Source organism: Pelophylax lessonae (genome assembly GCF_965119305.1).
Source record: "Pelophylax lessonae genome assembly, chromosome: 3".
NCBI lineage: Eukaryota > Metazoa > Chordata > Amphibia > Anura > Ranidae > Pelophylax > Pelophylax lessonae.
In genome coordinates, this window is record NC_138770.1 from 126,789,854 (window position 1) to 126,812,933 (window position 23,080).

Sequence of the window (23,080 nt, forward strand, 5' to 3'; positions counted from 1 at the left end):
TTTGATGAACTTTGTTGTGTCTGGTGCAAGTGACTGCACAAACTGTGTGCGCAGGAAAAGAGATCTTGCAAGAGAGAGAGAAAAACTACATGTGTTAAAGAGACAGTGGTCTGAAAATTTTTTGCTGGACTGTGAAAAATTTGTTTGTGGAGTTATTGAAGATGGGGCGTTCAAAACGCCTGAAGAATGCAAAGATAGATGAAATGAGAGACCGGATTCTATGGATGGAGGGGATGTTGCAGTCTGAACCAGCCCCATCCATGCCTGAACGGAATCGGCTAAAGAGAAAAGTTGTTGTCCCTAGCAACACTGGGGCAAATGAAACTGCTATGGAGACGCAGGGTTCTCAGATGAAAAGTAAACTCAAAATGGAGGAGATGTTGAAACATCTGATTATATCAAATGCAGCTCAACAGCAAGCAAATGCAGCTCAACAGCAGGCAAATGCGGATTTTCAGCAGAGCTTTGCAGCTCAACAAAAGGCTCATCAAGAGAGCATGGCAGGCTGGAAACAGAGACGCCAGCAGCCAATGGAGGCCATCGGTTTGGAAGAAACCGAGTATGTGTGCAGGGCTGAGTTGGATGCCTTGCAACGGAAAATGGAAGAAAAGGAACAAGCCTTGGAATTGCTTAAAATGGAGCATAGAAACTTGCAGGAAATGAATGAACTACTCAAGTCTCATGTGTTACAGTGGGAAGAATCCACTGCTCTTCTTTTGGTCGAGTTGCAAAAATGCAGAGAGACTATAATGGAGAAAGATACCATCCTCATGGAAAAGGAAAGTGAAATTCAGACTTTGCAGAAGCAAAGTATGGCTGATATGTTGGAGTTGCGTAATCAGCTGGAAAAAAGTCTTCAGTCTTTGGGAGCTACAAAAATAGACCTGCAGGAGTCGCAGGAACAGAATGTCGCTCTGAAAACGACATTGTCTCTCAGCGACAACGAGAAAAGTGAAAGAGAGGCTAAATTACTGAGTACTGTGTATGAGCTCACCACTTTGAGCAATGTGGTAGATGAATTACGTGCAGACTGTGAAAGTTGGAAAGGTGAAGCCCAACGTTTCCAGCAGCAGTTAAAGGAGAAAGAAGCCTGTGTGGCAGAATTACAGTCTCATTCCCAGAAACTAGCCAATGAGGTGAAGGCTCTTATGCAGGGAAAAGGAGATTGTGAACATAAGAGGGAAAAAGTAGAGGCACGGCTTCTGGAATCGCAAGTCAAGGTGTCAGAAGGTGACCGATTGTGTGCTAAGCTGTTAGAGAAGGCAAACCGATTTCAGGTTGAGTTGGACAGTGTCACAAATCGGCTTTCTCAAGCAGACAGCAAATCTAGAGAAATTGCGGAAGATTTTTCTATCTTGGAATCGCAGCTGCAAGACACGCAGGAACTCTTACAGGAAGAGAGGTGTCAAAGGCTGAGTTTTAGCACAAAGCTCAAACAAATGGAAGATGAGAAAAATGGCTTCCTGGAACAATTAAAAGAGGAGGCGGAAGCAAAGAAAAACCTATCAGAGCAAGTCGCAACATTGCAAGCTCAGATAGCGGATATGAAAAAACGCATGGAAGAAAGCGTTGGTTCATTACAGTGTGTTGAAGATGTGAAAAAGAAGTTTGATCAGATGCTTGGTGAAGAGAAGACTGTGTCTGCAAAATATGCAGAAGAACGCGCACGTGCAGAAACGGAGGTGCGTGATAACGAGAGCAAAGCCCTGTTCTTGGCTCGCTCTTTGGAGGAAGCTCTAGAGTGTAAGGCTGAACTAGAAAGTGTTAAACAGCTGCGTACAGAAATGGAAGAATTGGTCAGCTCCAAGGATGATGTTGTGAAAAGCGTTCAGGAGCTAGAAAAGTCTAAGCGAGCCTTAGAACAGCAAGTAGAAGAGATGAAGATTCCGTTGCAGGAACTGGAAGAGGAATTCCAGGCAACAGAGGATCTGTCCCAAAGAGGGGATAGTGTGCCTGATGCAGTTTTTAAAAGGATCAGTGTTTTGGGGTCTGTCCTGAGTGAGCCTCAGAAATGTGATGACATGTGGCTTGAATCACCCCTGTGGAATAAACCGTTCCTTCAAAAACTTCAGCAAACAAAGGAGCTGTGTAAGAAATGTGATGTTTTCTCAGTTCAGGCTGAAAACCTAGTGGAGAAAACTAAAGCGGAGAAAACTAAAGCAAGTGATATAAATCTGGGAGAAAAAAGCAAACGCCACCTAGTGGAGAAAACTAAGGCTGTTGATGAAAACGTGAAGCAAATTAAGTTCAAGTGCCTTTCAGGGAATATTTCCAAAATGGAACTGGTGAAAGACAGGTGGCAGAAATTTGATCGTGATCTTGAGATACATTCCATGTGGAATTCAGATAGAGAAAAGGAACTAGGTGACCTTGAGCGGTCAAATAGTTCAGCAGAAAGTGCATTGAAGAAACCTGTAAAAGAATGTGTTGCAGTTCCATGCTTCTTCACTGATGCAGAGAGGAGGTCTATAATGGATACCACCCAGATCGCTGGGTTCAACTGTGTTGTTGCCTTTGACCCCTATGTTGGTGGAAGGAAAGTTGATGATGTTCTGGTTGGCTTCTTCTGTGAAGAGTTTGGCAAGAAATATAAACTGAATATCAAATCAAATAGTAGGCCTTTACTGCGACTCGCTCAGGAGGGCGAAAAGTTTAAGAAGTTGATGAGTGCAAATGCTTCAGATCTGCCTATGAATATGAAATGTTTGGTGAATGATATTGATATCTCTGGGAAAAGGAACAGGGGTCACTTTGAAGAAATGTGTGACAGCCTGTTGTCTCAATTGGAAAATCCTCTGCACAGCATCTTAGAGCAAGCAAAGCTCAAGAAGGAAGATCATTCCCTTTTACAACAAAAAGTCAATGATTGTGTACAGATGTATGGAGAGGCAACTCAAGTCACAGAGGGATGTCAAGAGTCCCTACTTGGAACAAAGCTTAGTGAAGCAAAGGTTCTCAAAGTTTTGTGGAAAACATTTATGGATTGCAGAGAGAGGCGTCTTAAGAATGTTGAAGACATTAAGACTAGCCCAATTGAGTTGCCTATGGATCACGGTCCTCCATGGTGGATTGGACAGACGGTTATGAGGGACAAGCTGTCTGACATTTATGAGAAAGCTGTCAATGAAGATGACAGAAACGAGAAGGAGCAAAATGATGCCAAAAATGCAGTTGAAGAATGTGTATATGAGATGAGAGACAAACTGTGTGGCATTTATGAGAAATCCGTCAATGAAGATGACAAAACAGTTTCATCCGGAAGCTTGAGGATAATAGGAGGCTTATCAGTGAGTCAGCAGTGCCTGACACATGCGTGCCTGGAAATATGTGTCCCAACCCTAGGGTTGAAACAAGAGGGGGGGGTATGTGACAGGAAGTCAGCTAAATCTGGGAATGTAGTCACAGGAAGGAGATACATTTCCACCTGATTTAGAAAGTCCATTAATTAATTTAGGGTGTTGGCTACAGAGCTAGCCAGCAGGAAGTTGAAAGGCCTTCACCTGTTCAGAATGAGGGAGTTAAGGCTCTATAATTTGTTCAGAGAAATTCCTATTGTTTGCTGCCTCCAGAAGCTGTGTCCTGAAGCCATGTGGGCTGGGAGCAGGAGGACAGTCAGCGTGTGCCTCCCGACAGGATGTGTGGGCCTGGGAGAAGACCCCCCCGGAGTGATGTGTGCCCGGGACGGTAACCAAGGGTGAATACGTCTCAAAGGTGAGAAGACGAACTGTTGATGTGAAAGAAACAAAAGGACTGTGTTGCCCTGTGAAGCTATTATAAAAGGACTATTGAGTGTCCGCTGTAGGACAAGGAAGTCTGCCCGACGGTAGGTTGGAGACAGACACTTAGGCAGGTTCCAGTTGTGAGAAGGTAGCCGCCCACAGAGGCAAGGATTTATTTTCTGTTTTATTTTATTTTGGATGTTTTGCTGCATACAGCCTGGTGAAGAAAACACCATTTAATAAACCACACTGTTTGTTTGCAAGCACTTGTCGGCTACCTCTCTGGGAAAACGCACCCCCCAAGGGGTCATCCACACCCGCCACCGAGCTAATCCCTCACAATATATATATATATATATATATATATATACACATATATATTGATTTCTTTCACCAAACTGAGTTTGTTTGGTGGGGGGTGCATCTTGTTAATGCACCCCATCTGTAAATTTGTACAGCAGATGTATACTTATATTTTTGCATGTAATTTATTGCTTGCACATTTGTTCTTTTTCCCTTTTTCCCCTTTCCAAGTTAGTGGGATACTCCTAGGTTTTTGATAGGATTTTTGTAGAGGGCAGCTGCCCCAGGGTCAATGGGACGTGGCTCATTTTTGGTGGGGGGTGGATGTAGCACCCTCCTAGGTAGATGCTAGGCAAAGCATAAATGTTACCCTGTTCTGCTTATCAGGAGGGTCTGATCTGTTAGTTAGCCTGTCAGGTGCTTCCAGGTGGGACCTGTTGAGTATGGAGAGTCTCCCCACTGTATCCAATGAGGGACCTGTTGCTGAGGAAGGGGGTCCAGGCAGTCAGCCTAGGGACCAGGGGTTGAGCTGTGTTGCAGAAGGATCCAGTGTGCTGACCAAGTGGAGCTGCTGGGCAGAATACTTCTGGAAAAGCAGTATCGTGAGTACTCAAGCATCTGCCCAGGGGGTCTGCCTAAGAGAGGGGACCACTTCATCGGGGTCAAGGGGATCCAGAAGTCAGCTAACCCGGAGTGTTACAGTAAAGGGGGTGCCAAGTTGTTAACTCTGAAAATTAGAGGGTAAAGGGGGCGCCAGGAAGGGCCCTGAAGTTGCTCAGCAGTGCAGTCTACTATTAAAGTCAGCTACCTCAGGAAGAGAGTCCCTTACGAAGCTAATAGGACTCTTTCACAGTCAAAGACAAAGTAAAGTAAGCGGCCTAGCCGTGACTAGCTCAAACAGCGTTAACCAGTCAGTCAGCGTTGACCAGCGTCACTCAGCATTTTCTATATCGTCTCAGCATATTGTGCATAGTTCAGTTTAATTGGAGTATTCCACTCATCCCTTCTCCTATCCAAGTTTCTAATAAAACATAAAAAACAAAGAAACCGGACTGGTCCTTGTCTGAGGTAAAAACACTTGGAAACATGTCAGAATGTTCTACTGTTGCTAATGGTAACCCAGGGGAACCCACACACAGCAGCTCCCATGGGAGTAGTGCTACACATTATATATAAATAAAGCACATCCATCTATAGTGTGTACTAGCCTCAACCCAGTGGACTAAGTGCGGCTTTGTTCCTTTGCTATCTGCTTGAGTCCCTTCTCACAAGTTTTCCTGACACCGTTAGATAAAAAGGTGACAGAAGAGGGAGCTCCAGCACACAGGATGTGATTTACAGTCTCAGCTTTGTTCCTGTGTGCAGTGAGGTGTGTCCCTTCCCTACAGTTAGCTTTCACTGAGCTCTGCAAAGTGTAACTTCAGCTCCCTGCTTTCTAAAAGCTTAGACAAGCTATATAAATTCTGGATTTTGAACAGATGTAGAGGAGAAAAGGTTGCAGAAAAACAGGTACAACTTTGTAGGAGGATGTGTTTTATGTCTGTGTATCACCTGAGTCCAGTCACTTCACTGGGTATATGCAAGGTTTTTTTTTATTTTCACTGCGGTCTAAAAGGAGCATCGATTTGACCCCACTAATGATTAGAAAATCAAATGAATGTTCTTAAAATAAAAGAATTTGAATTAAATTTTACTAGTGTTTACCCAGCTTTTAAACATCTACACAGGGGGGGGGGGGGGGGGGCAATCGCATAGATAGAAAAATCGCATAGTAGAAAAAGATTAGAATTGCATGTCTCGCCCTTGGGCTAGTGTTAAATCAAAATGTATTTTAATAAAACATTTATGCCATCTGGAACTTATAGAATCAGGCTGTGAACTGCAGATTTTACAGTATGTCATGCTACAACCTGGAGCAGTGGCGTCGATTTAGCAAGATTTACAGAGCTTAGTGAAGGAGGTGAATTTCTACTGACTTCCATTATCCAATCATGTATAAGCAAAAAATACTGTTTTTTTTTTTTTTCCTTGCACATGATTGGTTTTTCTTTGCAAAGTGAGATTTCCCCATGTTCACTAACCTTTAGGGCAAATTCCCATGCAAATTGCAGCTACTCTTCCAAAGTGCAAAGTAAACAGTCTGTTTGCCTTTAGTAAATCAACTCAAATTTGTTCAAAACCAAGAAGTAGGAAATATCTACATACAGTACAGTGGGTATAAAAAAAGAACCCCCCCCCCCCTTCAAATAATCACATTTTGCGGAAATGAAGGCGGACACAGTTTTTATTTTATCAAGCTGTATTTACTAGTGCAAGTTATAATATCCAAGTTAAATATATAACACCAACCTGTCAGAATTGTTTTTTAAAAATTGGAAAATAGAATCACTGAATCAGAAAAAGTATAACCCCCCCCCCCCTTCTTATGTCAGTGTTTTTTTGAACCACCTTTTGCTTTAATTACAACCTTTAGTCTGTTGGTATGTCTCTACTAACTTTACACATCTACACTTTTCAATATTTGCCCACTCTTCTTTTCAGAACTGCTCAAGTTCAGTTAAATTTGATGGTGACCGTTTGTGGACTGCAGTCTTCAAGTCATTCCACAGGCTTTCAATGGGGTTTAAGTCTGGGCTCTGACTAGGCCATGCAAGGATATTCACCTTTTTCTCCTTCAACTATTCTGTGGTCATTTTTGCTGTGAGCTTTGGCTCATTGTCAAGTCTTCATCCCACTGACAACTTTGCAGTTCTGCAAAGAAGAGTGGGCAAATATTTGAAAGTGTAGATGTGCAAAGTTAGTATCCCAACAGACTAAGTGCCCATTCACACTAGAACGACTTGTCAGGCGACTTGGTCAGCCTGACAAGTCGTGCACCGTCGCGGTCCATTGTGTGGTACAGGAACGGTTCTAATAGGAGTGACACAAGTCGCTCTGACTTAGAAAAAGGTTCCTGTACTACTTTGGGGCGACCTGGAGCTACTTGCATAGACATTCATTTTATGAAGTCCGTGCAAGTCGCGCCGAAGTCGCGGTGCACGCGACTTCATAGGTCGCCCATCTAAGTCGGATCGCCATAGTGTGAACAGATATTAAAGGCTATATTTAGAGCAAAAGGCGATTCAACAAAATACTGACACAAGGGGGGTGATACTTTTTCCAACTCAGTGAATTTGTTTTTGAATTTTTTTCCAACATAGTGATTCTGTTTTTGATTTTGTTTTTATTTTTTTCTGACATGTTGGTGTTAAATCTCTCACTAGGATGTTCAAAGTTGCAGTAGTAAATACAAGTGGATAAAACAAATCTGTCTTCTGTGTCTTCATTTCAGGCTGCAAAGCAACAAAATTTGATTATTTTAAAGAGGGGTGATTATTTTCTTTACCCACTGTATGTATGTATGTATATATATATATATATATATATATATGTGTGTGTGTGTGTGTTTTTTTTTTTTTTTTTTAGTATGTTAAATCTAAATGCTTTTTCTGAAGTCAACTTTACTAAATATTTTCCTAAAAAAAATGACTTTTGCTGCTTCTTTTTATATATTATAAGGGTGCTAAATATTGTCTGGTGTCTAAAATGTATACATTGCTAGTTTGTGCCATGGTATATTGTACAAATAATTTTATAGGCCTGTGGTAAGCTGGGACACACAGAAAAACATTGTTCCCTGCCTGAGAACTAAAGCCAGTGTTTGAAAACCCACATAAGGGAATACAGAGGCAGAACATAGGAGGAGGGCACCAAGTCCATGGCACCAGGGCACAGTGCTGTATAAAAAGAGTCTTTGTACTGTATGTTGGACACGATAGAGCTAGTGAGAGAGATGACTGTGCTTCTGTATGTGATGCTTTACATTGAAATCTAGATAGTGTAAGATTTATATATCAATTTAATAAATAAAGAATGCTCAGTTCCATAGCTATACAAAAAATGGTCACTTCCCCCACCTTTAACTGGTCTTAACAGCAAAAGAGCACTGGAAGGGCAAACGTATGCAAATGTATGTCTAAAAAGCCAAGGGGTTTCCAGTCACAACTTACCAACCAGCCTACGACCAACTGAATTAACCCTTTTAACAGTATACGTTAAAAACAGGGTTTGCCCTTCCAGTGCTCTTGCTGTTGAGACCAGTTATAGGTGGGGGAAGTGACTACTTTTTGTATTATTGTTTATATTGGCCAGGCAACGCACTGACCCCTTTGCTGCCATTGTGCAATGTGCTGGGTGTTCAGTGTGACTTTATTTGACATCAGTTCCATAACTGGTTCGGTATTATTGATTGCTCTCACTTTACTATTATTATTATTGGGGCCTATTTAATATAATTTTGAGCACTATGCAGCTGTTATCCATTATAACCGCTTTGTTTTGTAATTTCGTTTTTCCATAAAATACATTTTTGACCAGCTGCTATGGGCAGAAAATTCATCCTTGCCAGTTTGCCTTGCAGATTTGTTAAGGGTGGTACATAAAATTGTGTTAAAATTGTATGATTGAAAGCAGGGTTCATAGTCAGCACACATGGGCATTTGTTTCTGAAATGCACTCATGAATCATTTGTGAAAAAGAACATTTTTAACTTTAATTAGAATTTTCATTTGACAATTGGATTACATGGAACAGTATTCAGTTATTTTGTGCCTTTAATATAAAAAGGCTGTGCTTTACAGATCTTCTTCCAGCACCTTCGTTCTCTGTTCCTGGGTGCCCTTTTCCAATATGGCGCATTGTGTGTCCTAAAAATATCTGCATATGTGCGGCAATGATGTTATGGACTACACCTGGGAGATGCTTGGACTTGCCTTTAAAATCCAATAACTGCAATGACAGCAGTGGCAAGTTTTCCTCTCCTGGTTGCCTGCTCTGTGTCACACTCTCCGTTGCACTACTTGGTAGAGCCTGAAGGTCCCTGGGGGTGGCTTTGTCTTTATATTCACTCAATAAATATATTGCCTTTCTTCTCCAGCTATCACTTTGCGCCAGTCAGAACCTGCATTCTAAGACATGGACTGTGTTGCCTATTAAGACCACCGTGCAATGCCCAGATAAGGGTTAAGGTAAGCAGTGAGGAAATACCTTTCAAAAGGGGAGAAACAGGCTAAAATATATATGTTTATTGTACAAGTGTTTCAGCCCTGCAAGAGAAAGACGCAACTCTGCATTGTCGGTCCTCCCACCAACGGTGGTCACACAGATGCAGCCATTCCAGGTCACTGTCAAGCCATCAGGAATCATCATTGTTGAAACAGAAAAAGGCTGCAAACAGCACTACTAGATGTGTATTGACCACGAAAAGCTTATATGCCAAACATTTTATGATGTAGCTACAAGCAAAAAAGAATAGAAATATGTTATTTTCAATTTATCAAGGAAATTAAAGAAATAATTATAAATGAATGGTCCAAAATGGAACAAAAAATTGTGAATGAGCAGACTTTGAAAACTAAATCCCCTGAAAGAGCTGGCGACAATTTCCCTTCAGTTGGACCCTCTGCTCGATACTTCCTTTATGAGATTATTGAGGCATTTGGTTTGGATGTTAAAAAAGCATACAGTATTTGACTGATGGGAGTGCATGCAGACCAGCAGTGGCACTACCATTGGTTGCAAAGGACATCTCAAATTGGAAAACGGCTGTTGAAAAACAATACTACAAGGAAAAGGACTCATCAGAGTACCCGAATACCTCTCTGCAGCCCATCATAGTACCAGATTACCTCTCTGTAGCCCATCAGAGTACCCGAGAACCTGTCTCCAGCCCAGAGTACCCGAGTACCCGAGTACCCGTCTCCAGCCCAGAGTACCCAAGTACCTGTCTCCAGCCCAGAGTACCCGAGTACCTGTCTCCAGCCCAGAGTACCCGAGTACCTGTCTCCAGCCCAGAGTGCCCGAGTACCTATCTGTAGCCCATCAGATTACCCAAGTACCTGTCTTTAGCCCATCAGATTACCCAAGTACCTGTCTTTAGCCCATCAGAGTACCCAAGTACCTCTCTGAAGCTCATCAGAGTACCCAAGTACCTATCTGAAGCTCATCAGAGTACCTGAGTACCTGTGTCCAGCCCAGAGTGCCCGAGTACCTATCTGCAGCCCATCAGATTACCCAAGTACCTGTCTTTAGCCCATCAGATTACCCAAGTACCTGTCTTTAGCCCATCAGAGTACCCAAGTACCTCTCTGAAGCTCATCAGAGTACCCAAGTACCATTCTGAAGCTCATCAGTGTACCTGAGTACCTGTCTGCAGCCCATCAGAGTACCTGAGTACCTATCTGCAGCCCATGCCTCCTAGATTATGTGTTGGGGTGTTTGCTTTCCAAAATTTTATGGGGGTTTCCATTGTCCTGGTGCTCCAGGGCCTTCAAAAGTGTGATTGGTTGTAATGAAATTATATGTGTAATTTATGCTCCTAGAACACCTGACAGTGCTCCTTGCATGTTGGGCCTCTGTATGTGGCCAGGCTGTGTAAAAGTCTCACACATGTGGTATCGCCATACTCAGGAGGAGTAGCAGAATGTATTTTGGGGTGTAATTGCAAGTATGCATATACTGTGTGTGAGAAATTACTTGTTATTATGACAATTTTGTGTACAAAAAAAAAAAAAGAAATGTATTCTTCATATTCCCAAGAATTGTGGGAAAAAAATTACAATTTCAAAAAAACTCATCATGCCTCTTACTAAATACTCTGGAATGTCTACTTTCCAAAAAGGGGTCATTTGGGGGTATTTGTACTGTCCTGACAGGGCCTCAAGAAATGAGATAGGCCGTCGGTACATCAGGTGTGATTAGGTGTGATCAATTTTCAATGATTGGCACCATAGTTTGTAGACTCTATAACTTTCACACCAACTAAATAATAGCCACTAATTTGGGTTATTTTTACCAAAGATATGTAGTAGTATAAGTTTTGGCCCAAATTTATGAAAAAAAAATACTTATTTGCAAAATTATATAATAAAAACGAAAACAAAATGTTTTTTTTTTTTTTTAATTTTCGCTCTTTTTTCACTTATATCACAAAAAATAAAAAACCCAGTGGTGATTCAATACTACCAAAAGAAACCTCTATTTGTGTGAAAAAAATGATAAAAAATTTGATTGGGTACAGCGTTGCAGCTGAAAATTGGTCTGGGCAGGAAGGGGGTGTAACTGCTCTGTATGGAAGTGGTTAAAAATACGTTTTGCTATTACCAGGGGTACAGGCGGATGCTTAGGTTTAATCCCAATGGCCAGGAAACAGAGGCGTACAGATAATTGTTGGATTGAAAACAATTTTCTGATTGTTACAGAGATTTTAGCTAAGGCTTACTGATAAAAACACTCAGACAACCTTCATGAAGCTTTCCAAGAACAAGATCCCTTCCTCGTCAGAACAACAAAAATCTTTTTGAAGATATGCTCACACGGGTATACCCAGTGGGAGCTTGATTAAAACTTTTTACTTATATGTGGAAAATTTTCAAGATTTTTGGACAAATTCAACTATTTTCTCAGGCCAGTGGAAATGTAAGAAAAAATGCCCATCAGCCACTATAGAGTTATTATTTACAGAGGAACATCAACACATTTCATTTTGATACTTAGAAGATTTACTACAAAAAAAAGCAATAATGGAAGTCCTGGATGCTCGAAATTGCCAAGGCTTTTATTCCACACAATTTCTAGTAAAAAGAAAAAAATGGTGGATCTCCAGCTGGTATTGGACCTCAAGAAGCTGAGCAAGTATACCCAAATCATATAAAATAGGGACTCTACATTTAATTCTACTGGTAGGAAGTAGGTAGGGTTGATTTACTATAGGAAAATAGACTGTTCGCTTTGCAAGAAAAGTTTCTTCAGAGTGTAGTCGATTTGTTAGCTGCCAATTTGCAAACACCAAATCATCAAGAGTATTATCAGTTTTACCATTATCTACAATTTGCCATTATGGGAGTTTACTTTCCCACTTCCTGTGCTACTACTATTGAAAACAATGTTAAGGCTCCATTCACACCTGAGCTTATAATTTCCAGGCTTTTTTTTTTTGGGCATTTATCAGGCTTTTTTGGGGCGTTTTTTCAGGTGTTTTTCAGATGTTTTTCGCAGGCGTTTGGAGGCAGGCATTGACATCTAACAAAAAAACGCCTGTAATCTGCCAAAAAAGAGACTCATGTCCTTTTTTGAGCTTCAGGAGTTTTGCTTCAGGTGACAAAACGCTCATATGTGAACAGGGGCCACTGAAATGAATGGAATTTTGCTTGTTGGGCATTTTGAGACTTCAGAGATAAGCGTTTTATGAGCTGAAAAATGCTCAGGTATGAACAGGGCCTAAGTGAAAAGGCCCAAAAATCCATTATCTGGACGACATTCTATTATTTGGGTGAAGAAACTCAAATCCAACCCCGAACAACTATAATCTAAATATAGTATAGATAGGGACTCATGAACATTCCCTGGTTTTCCTGCTCTTATTTTTGTTCCAGGTCAGGGACTCAAAAAGAATCTTAGCCAATGGGCATGAGAACATCCAGGCAACAAGAATTTTCAGATGGACATCAGCAACAGTAGCTTCTAATGACATGATTACTATTTAGGATACTGTATTTTCTGGCGTATAAGACTACTTTTGAACCTTAAAAAAATCCCCCAAAAATGGGGGGTTGTCTTATACGCCGAGTATAATATCTCCAAGGTAACCTAAGTATAAGTATTACCGGTAGATCATGTAATAGGGGGGTCGTCTTATACGCCCAGTCGTCTTGTACGCCGGAAAATACGGTACTTTATTTCCTCACCAGCAAAAGACATCTAAAATACCGTGATGCTAGACCATATATTTCAACAACATTCTTCCCATGAGATTATATGCGCATTTACCTATTTTATACCTTATATCCTCCAAAGATACAGAGGACAGCAAGCATTGTCACCAGGCCCTTTTGATCACCAGGTGAAAATAAAGTAAAACAATACTGAAAACAAATGCAGCTACCATATTTAATGGTAAGTTTTAATATATTACAATTTTATTACACACTTACGTAGTTAGGTTGAAAAAAGTCAGTCCAGTTCAAAAGACAAAGAAAAAACCTCCATATACACAATTCTGTACCTACAATTTATCCAAAGGAAGGAAAAAGCCCTAATGAAGCCTAATCCATTTTGCTCCAACAGGGAAAAAAATGACTTCCTGATCCCCAGAAGGCAATTGGATATTCCCTGGGTCAACCACCCGGAGTTATTACAAATAAATATTATTGAGTTTACATACAGTTTAACATTAAAGTGATATTAAACCCCCAGTTTGTTTAAAGCAGACCTGATGTTTATACCTGAATTGGCAAACGACAGGTTTGGATATGAGACTGGTGGTGGAGTGTATTTTAGTAAGGACTTCCTCAGAGAATCGGTCAGCTGTGATGAATACAAGGATAATCTACACAAGAAATGAATTGTTTTTCCCTCTAAAGGATAGAATTGCCAGGTCTGCTTCTAAAAAATAGCGGACAACCTTACTAAAGATGTAAAGAAAATCAAAATCAAGCAGCTAAATATACAGTATCTCACAAAAGTGAGTACACCCCTCACATCTTTTCATGTGACAACACTGAAGAAATGACTCATACATCTATTTCCCAAAGACAACCTCTGGATATGACGCTGAGCACATGCACTCAACTTCTTTGGTTGACCATGGCAAGGCCTGTTCTGAGTGGAATCTATCTTGTTAAACCGCTATATGGTCTTGGCCACCATGCTGCAGCTCAGTTTCAGGGTCTTGGCAATCTTCTTATAGCCTAGGTCATCTTTATGTAGAGCAACAATTCTTTTCTTCAGATCCTCAGAGAGTTCTTTGCCATGAGGTGCCATGTTGAATTTCCAGTGACCAGTATGAGAGAGTGAGAGCAATAACACCAAATTTAACACACCCGCTCCCCATTCATACCTGGGACCTTCTAACACTAATGAGTCACATGACACTGGGGGAAAGGAAAATGGCTAATTGGCACAATTTGGACATTTTCAGTTAGGGGTGTACTCACTTTTGTTTCCAGGCGTTTAGACATTAATGGCTGTGTGTTGAGTTATTTTGAGGGGACAGCAAATTTACACTGTTATACAAGCTGTACACTCACTACTTTACATTGTAGCAAAAGTGTCATTTCTTCAGTGTTGTCACATGAAAAGAGATAATAAAATATAAATATAATATAATATCCAAACCTTAAGGGGCTTCAGTTGACCAGTTGCAGAAAGAGAACTGGAAATACTGGAATATGTAAACAGATAAGAGGGACACAGATGTCTCCAGGCCTTGTCTCAGTCATTCCTGTCACCTGGAGAGATCTCCAGCAGGAGCTGCAGATAAAGTGTGATAAATCGGAAACTTTTGGGAGACCATTTATAACAGACCACAGGAATGTAAAGAATAACTCCGCTGAGGATAAAGAGCACAACATAGAGATACTCCAGCTGAGGACTGCCGATGATGGGTGCCAGGACTAGGTACACGGCGGCAATAAGTACAATAAATGGAATAACGATCGGAACCTGAAACAAAAATAATGTTGTGGTTATAGGGAGAACCTGATATCTTTGGCTTTCATTAAAATACAGGTTGGTTGATGCAAAGAGATGATGCGGACTCTATTTTTATTTGGTCTTTCTGCAAAGGCAAACTGCATCTAGGGTACATAGTGAAGGGTATTAGCGGCATCAAAGAAACATTTGCTAACATATATGGTGAGAACATTTTTATAGTACAAACTACTGAATAATAGAAACATTGAGTAGTCTTAGTTTGATGATACATGGCTTGAGCTTTCAGCTTACTCTTCCTACCACTTTGAAGCATCTTTAGGATCCTTATTTTAAAGATGAATTACAGGCATGGCATGGCCGGATCTAGGGGGTGCCTCACCCCAGGTCTTCGAAAGTGCATCTACAGATCCATGAGCCAGTTTGAGTTTGATGATAGCAATTGATGTAAGGAGGCATTCTGATTGGGACAATCCATGTAAGGGCACTGTGATGGGGATACCTGATGTAAGAGTGACTTTAATTTGGACACCTGATGTAAGGGGGCACTCTGATTCAGACAGTTAATGTACAGGGAATGCTAATGGAATTACCTGATGTATGGGGGCACTCTTATGGTAACCCTGATGTAAGGGGGCACTCTGATGGTGACCCTGATGTAAGGGGGCACTCTGATGGGGACCCTGATGTAAAGGGGCACTCTGATGGGGACCCTGATGTAAGGGGGCACTCTAAAGGAGACATCTGATGTAAGGGGCACTTTGAAAGAGGCATCTGATGTAAGGGGCACACTGATGGGAACAGTTGATGTAATGGGAGCACCTGATGTATGGGGGCACTCTGATTGGGACCCTGATGTAAGGGTGACTCTGATAGGCAACCTGATGTAAAGGGGGGACTCTGATATAGGGGGGCACAGGTTCTGTTTAATCACTCTATTCGAATCTAATATATACTATGCTTTCTCAGGTCATCATAGGCGTGCGCACGGGGTGTGCCGGGTGTGCCTGGGCCCACCCTAATCACCCTGTGTCTGTTAGTGTCTGCAGTCTCCCGAGATCTCCATCTTTGGCACTGAGGGTAGTGAGATACTCGGTGGAAAGGCGGCTGTGCTGTTGGCTCCAGCAGATAGTGCGGCTTACCAAAGCCATTCAGTGTGTGACACTGTCAGGTAATGTTGCTGCTTGCAGGGGAAAGACAAGCTGTCAGAACTCAGGGGTGATGTCGGGGATGGGCGGGACCGAACAGCTATCAAACACCAGCCAATGGGATGGGGTCTGGGCGGCTGCTTCATTTATGTGGCTCCGCCCCTTTCTTAAGCAGCCCAATCATTGGCTGGTGTTTGACAGCTGCTCGATACCGCCCACCCCCCACATCACTGCAAGCAGCTACAGGACAGTGTCACACACACAGTGGGGTACCAATGGGGGGGCATCAGCCAGTGTCCTCTGAGAGATCCTGTATGGCAGTGTGAAGGCAGCTGCAGTGGCAGCTCCTTCAATCCATGCAGCAAGCAGGGGGCGGAGCCGCGGCGGGAAGAAAGGGGGCGGAGCTTCGGTGGGAAGAAAGGGGGCGGAGCATTGGCGGAAGAAGGGGGCGGGGCCTCGGCGGGAAGAAGGTGAGTGCCCATTGCTAAAGGGTGTGTGCTCTGTGTTGGATAGGAGGGGGATGGGGAAGCTGCATATAGAGGAATTCATCCTTCCCTATTCTTCCTGCAGCTGCTGAATAACTGATTGTCCTCCTCTCCCTCCTGCAGGAAGAATAGGGAAAGATCAATTCCTCTATATGCAGCTTCCCCATTCCCCTCCTATACAACTTCCTTTGCTGGCCCCCCAGTGTTCTTAACCCCCCCTCCAGTGCTCCTAATCCCCCTCAGTGATCTTAACCCCCCAGTGCACTAGACCCCCTGTTCTTTAGCCCCCCCCCGATGCTCTTCAGCTCCCCACAGTGCTTTTCATCTCCATCCCCCTATTCTCCCTGTCCCCCCCAGTGCTCTCCACCCTCTGGTTTTCCCTGCTCGCCCCCCCAGTCCTCTCCACCCCCTGCGCCTTCCAACCCCCCTGCAATGCTTTCCAAACCCCCTCTTAGTTCTCTCCTGTCCCCCCCCCCCCCACGTGCCCTTCACCTCCTCCAGTGCTCTCTGCTTCCCCTGTGCTCTCCGGCCCCCCTAGTGCTCTTCTATCTTCTATCATGTCCTCAGTCTCTGACCATCTCCTGTATCATGTCCTCAGTCTCTGACCATCTCCTGTATCATGTCCTCAGTCTCTGACCATCTCCTGTATCATGTCTGCAGTCTCTGACCATCTCCTGTATCACGTTTGCAGTCTCTGACCATCTACTGTATCATGTCTGCAGTCTCTGACCATCTACTGTATCACGTTTGCAGTCTCTGACCATCTACTGTATCATGTCTGCAGTCTCTGACCATCTCCTGTATCATGTCTGCAGTCTCTGACCATCTCCTGTATCATGTCTGCAGTCTCTGACCATCTCCTGTATCACGTTTGCAGTCTCTGACCATCTCTTGTATCATGTCTGCAGTCTCTGACCATCTCTTGTATCATGTCTGCAGTCTCTGACCATCTCCTGTATCATGTCTGCAGTCTCTGACCTTCTCCTGTATCATGTCTGCAGTCTCTGACCATCTCCTGTATCATGTCTGCAGTCTCTGACCATCTCCTGTATCATGTCTGCAGTCTCTGACCATCTCCTGTATCATGTCTGCAGTCTCTGACCATCTCCTGTATCATGTCTGCAGTCTCTGACCATCTACTGTATCATGTCTGCAGTCTCTGAGCATCTCCTGTATCATGTCTGCAGTCTCTGACCATCTCCTGTATCATGTCTGCAGTCTCTGACCATCTCCTGTATCATGTCTGCAGTCTCTGACCATCTCCTGTATCATGTCTGCAGTCTCTGACCATCTCCTGTATTATGTCCTCAGTCTCTGACCATCTACTGTATCATGTCTGCAGTCTCTGACCATCTCCTGTATCATGTCTGCAGTCTCTGATCGTCTCATGCCAAGGTTCGCCATCACTGCTCTATATATATATATATATATATATATATATATACACAAGCATGTGTGTTTGAGTTTTGGGGTGCACACCCTAATGCAATAGGCTGCGCACGCCTATGCAGGTCATGACACTGTGTGACAGACTGTCGGTGACTTACACATAGTGTTGACATTGGGGCCCCCAGACTTTTTTTTTTTACTGCACCCCCAGATCAGAGATCCTGCCCTGAGGCATGGTCCATTTTTACATAGTTACATTGGACCAGCTTGTCCATCTCTGGTCTTTTTTATCTGCCTAGAACTCATTTTTAAAGCATACATTTTCTGAGACTGGTACCTAAGACTGACCAGAAGAGTTGAGCGATGCTCTATTTCAATACATTTTACTATTCCATGCTGCATGATTTCCTGTGGACATCATAGCACATAATTAAAATAATCTGAACTGTTTAAACCAGCCTAGTTTATGGTAGTCATGAGATTATAGGAGTTAAGCTGGCCATACATGGGTCAAATTCTGAACTCATTTTCTTTTGAAAATCAGAAATTTTGTGTGTTTTGTGATCCAATAGTGACACCATTGATTTCAAAATTTGTACAATCAAGCCTTCAATTTCACCTCATGTTGCTATTGAAAAGAATTTGTTTTGTGGCAGAGAATCTTCTTTTTTTTCCGGTAATTTTATTTTCTTGCGGTCTTGTGCATCTCTTTTTTGATTATATTTCTCACACGATTCCCCCATCATTGATTAGGAATTTGTTCGTATTTCCAAAAATTTCCAACATGCCCAACCACTCAAATTCAAAGGCTGCATGAAAATCGGCCATTGCTGCAACCCACTAAAGCCTAGTACACACAGGCCGAATGTCGGATGACATCAGCCGGTTCAATAGAAAGGGTCATGAGCAAAAACGATCTGCCGACTGGCTCCCTATCAGCGCTCTCATCCAGTGGCTGTAGTGTTCTGGCAGGGAGTCATCCCCCTGTCAAAACACAATAGGCACAGCAGGGAAGATCACTGTACTAACATTGGATAGTTAGTGCAGTGGCTCTGACCTGAGCTGTCAGTTTTTCATTTAGCTCAGCAGTGTGTACTAGGCTTAATGGTGAGAGATTCGAATTAAAGTTCTTTGATATATGATTTTCGTAGGAAAATTTGTTTGAAATTAGACCTATGTATGGCTGGCTTTAGGGTCTGTTGGGTGTATGTGGGGGGGGGGGGGGGGTCCTGGGTTTATGGAGAGTGTGTGTCCTGGGGGCTACAAAGGAGTGAGATTGTTGGTTTTGTAAAGAGTTGTTGAATATGGACAGGGGTTGTTGAATGAGGGATCTGAACTCATTTATTTGCGTCATTGCTCATGATCTTCTTTATTTTCAATTAAACAGAAAACTAACATCAGGCCTACATCATACAGCAGTGAACAGTATAATGACTATATGTCCATATGAGCAAAATTACAGACAGTTCCTGGACTATGCACCATTTAACCACTTGCTGACCGCCGCACGACTATTTACTGCAGCAGTCAGCCCCTCACAGGCAAAGCGACGTAGTACTACATCGCTAGCCTGTGAGGCTCTAGGGAGCGAGCGTGCACCGCTGGAGGCGCGCTCCCGCTCGCTCACGGACTTCCCCCCCCCCCCCGCGCGCGTGCAAGCAGCAGACCCGATGTCCGCCGGTCACTCGCGATCGTCGGTTACACCGGTAGAAAGGCAGGCGGCTAATGTAAACACAGCTGCCTGTCACTCTCCCCTGTGTAACAGCAGAGATCATACGGTCCTGCTATGTAGGACCGTAGATCTCTGCTGTTACATCACTAGCCACATCCAATCACAGTTAGAAGCACCCCCCCTAGGGACACACTTAACCCCTCCTTCTCTAATAAAGTTAACCCCATCCCTGCCAGTGTCATTTTTACAGTAACAGTGCATATGTATAGCACTGATTACTGTAGTTATGTCACTAGTACACCCAAAAGTGTCAAAAATGTCAGTCAAGGGTCCGATCTGTCCGCCACAATGTCGCAGTCCCGCAAAAAAAATCGCAGATCACCGCCATTACTCGTTAAAAAAAAAAAAACAATAAAAATGACAAAAATCTTTCCCTTAGTTAGTAAACGCAATAACCTTTGCGCAAACCAATCAAAATACGCTTTTTGCGATTTTTTTTACCAAACATATGTAGCGGAAAACAAATTGGCCTAAAATGTTAAAAAATTTAGATTTTTACATTTTTTGGGGGGGGAATTTCATATAAAAAAATTTGAAAAATATTGTTATTTTTGCAAAATTGTCGCTCTTTTTTTGTTTATAGCGCATGATCAAAAAAATCGCACAGGTGATCAAATACCACAAAAAGAAAGCTCTGTTTGTGGGAAAAAAAGGACGTCAATTTCATTTGGGTACAGCGTCACACGACCGCGCAATTGTCCATTAAGTCACGCAGTGCCGAATCGCAAAATAGGCCCTGGTCAGGAAGGGGGTAAAATCTTCCGGGGCTTAAGTGGTTAAAAGATGAATAGCAGAGAAATCTGCTGTAATACAGAAAAACAAAGATTATATAAGGGAGCTATGTGTAGTCGGAGATGCCCTGGAAGCCAAGAAGACAAGATAATCTCTTCAGAGAAATTATCTGTAATGTACCACTATTACTCTCTTCGGTTCAATTCACTTATTTCTTGCTAGCGGATACAACTAATGAGCAACATTTTATGACTTACTTTATATGGTCTGGGAATATCCGGCTTCTTGATCTTTATATATATGAGGCCAAAAATTGTTATACCGTAGAACAGCCAGGCTGTAAAGCTGAATGTAGATAAGAGAACAAGATTACAGTAATCAGAATATATGTAAACATAAAACAGCAATTGGCTCTTGTAGATTATAAACTATATACTGTATATGCCCATTGACCACTCACTTAATCAGGTGTTGTCACTGTAACCAAACACATATACAGTATAAAAAACAAAAACCCAGGTAATAGATCACCTGGGGAGCAAAGGGGTTACTTTAGTGACAAAAGGCCATAATAGGGTTTACTGAAAAAAAAATAGGAAATGTATTTAAATTTGTGACAAAATTATTCAATGCTAAAAACAATGCGATTTGCAGCGTCCCAGGACCACTCAAATTCGCAGCAACCACCAACAGGTAAAGGTGCATACAAAACCAAGAAACAAAAAACACAACACATAATAAACTGGTTGTCTAGATGCCAAATGTCAGTACACAAATGGGATGTCATGCGATAATTATCACCTATTAATTGCACAATTGGTACAAGATCAATATAATTCAAAATGACATCCAATGTGTGTAGAACCCCTGGGGACTAGAGCATAGTGGTAACCCTATATTGGACTTAGCGCCTAATGAGGCACAGATAGAGTAAATGGTGTTTCATCAGTTAATGGCACTTCCTCTGAGAAGTCAGAGGAAGGGAAAAGGGTAATTCCCTTTAGTTTCAATTGAGCTGTTAGTCTGTGATGATATCACTATCATGATGTGGCATTTAAAGTGAAGAGGACATTTCAGCAGTCAACATCTAGTTTGGCATAAATGGTCAGTCTGCCGACTAAAGCATAATAATGTAGAGGATTGTTCAGCAGTACAAAAGACTTACAATTTTACCAACCAGCTGGATGTAGTGCGAGGATGGGAAACCAATGTAACAAAAACCGGCACTTGAAAGTGATGAAGGTATGGAAGCGACCGTATCACTATCAACCCCAATTAGCTTTGGTGAGCCAGTGAGGCAATGTTGTGTAAGCTGCCATGTATAAGAGGTATTAGTCCAAGACACCAGCATGTGTATAGTTCAGAGGATTACCTGTATGAGCATTGGTAATATGGCCGTCTTGAAAAACAGTTTTCATTCTCCTCTGACTGTCCTCTAAGGCTGCAAGACCCCTGACTTTCTTTCTGGACAGTGCTGATTTACCCTTTGCTGATCACATGCACCCGCCCAAAAAGAAAACTCTCCAGCAATACACACCAAACTGAGCATGTGCAGAGTGCCTCCAAGGCTCTGCTCTATCAGGAGTTGGATTGGGGACAGTAAAAGAAGGTGGAGGATCGTTGAAGACAGGATTAAGCAGCCTTTTTACACAATGTGCAGGATTTTCCCTTGGGTTCCACAGTGAGTATACCAAGCATGCTTTACTGGAAATACAGACTGATTTTACTGTTGTGGGTTTGGTAACACTTTACCCTCCCTGGTGGTAATCCTAAGTGTGACTCGGGGTTCATTTTCAATACTAAAAGCGGTAACCCCCGAGCCAAACTCGGGATTACCTGTAGTAAAACTTACCTTGTCCCTAGGATCCCCCGATGTCCTGTCACATTAGGAAAGCTATTGGAACGCATGGCGATTGCGCAGGAGGTTTTTCTTTCCGAACGTCACTTCCGGTTGCAGAATCTGATAGGTAGCGGTATTCTGATAGAACGCCAGCATCTGTCTTCCGGGTTCCATTTCCTGTGAGCGCGGCGATGCAGGGGGGGTGGAACCAGGCGGAAAAAAAAAAAAGGTACACAAAATATGACATGATACATTGTAATCTGTTAGGATTACATTACTGTATCAAATCATTTCACCTTAGTTTTATACCTAGTGCTTTATCCAGTGCCCTGCCTGGACTTTTACTGTTTTATTACTTTTATTTTTATTAATATTTTTTTAATAATAATTTATTTATTTTATTTATTTATTAATTTATTGATAATTTTTTTTTCACTTTTACTGTTTTATTCCTAAGAATTACAGGCCTACAATATAAAACAACAGATTTCCATGCAAAACAACGTACCGCTTTGAAATTCAAAAATACTGACATAATCAGAACGCCAGGGAGGTTAAAGAGGACCTTCATTCAAAAATGAAGGTACTGCTCATCCCCTTTCTACCCCACCCCCCTGAACAAATGTATGTTTTTTTTTCCAAGGAAAGGGTATTTTTGTTTTGACAGGTATCTGCTCCAGCTTCCACAATAGTTGCCAGGGGAAGAATTACGTCAGTTTGGCTCTTTTATTGTGGTGTCATTGCATTAAATGAAGAGATTTGTAGATTAGCCAGTAATAGAGGCAAACATTCAATATATAGTCAAAGCGGAACTAAACTCTCTCAGTCAGAAATAACGATTATTAATCCCTTCACTGCTAGCATTGGCAAATACAGTGCCTTGAAAAAATATTCATACCCCTTGGAATTTTCCACATTTTGTCATGTTACAACCAAAAATGTATTTTATTGGGATTTCATGTGATAGACCAACACACAGTGGCACATAATTGTGAAGTGGAAGGAAAATAATAAATGGTTTTAAAAATGTTTTCCAAATAAATATCTGAAAAGTGTGGAGTGCATTTGTATTGAGTCAATACTTTGTAGAACCACCTTTCACTGCAATTACAGCTGCAAGTCTTTTTGGGGATGTCTCTACCAGCTTTGCACATCTAGAGAGTCACATTTCTGCCCATTCTTCTTCACGAAATAGCTCGAGCTCT

At 42.2% G+C, this 23,080-nt stretch overlaps 1 protein-coding gene across 3 annotated transcripts in view; it reads right to left on the bottom strand.

Annotated features, from left to right (window-relative positions):
- The window catches only part of LOC309551751 (b(0,+)-type amino acid transporter 1-like), a 116,569-nt gene that overhangs the window by 48,555 nt on the left and 44,934 nt on the right, over positions 1 to 23,080 (bottom strand). For 2 of the 3 annotated variants that reach the window (XM_082252442.1, XM_082252443.1), the window contains 2 exons: positions 20,293 to 20,380; positions 14,233 to 14,561 (listed from right to left, as the gene is read on the bottom strand). In XM_082252442.1, the coding sequence (XP_082108568.1) occupies positions 14,331 to 14,561; positions 20,293 to 20,380 (319 nt within the window). In that variant the 3' untranslated portion in view covers positions 14,233 to 14,330. Of the gene's footprint in view, positions 1 to 14,232; positions 14,562 to 20,292; positions 20,381 to 23,080 lie in introns of those variants that run through there. The other variant, XM_082252444.1, reaches the window with a different exon arrangement.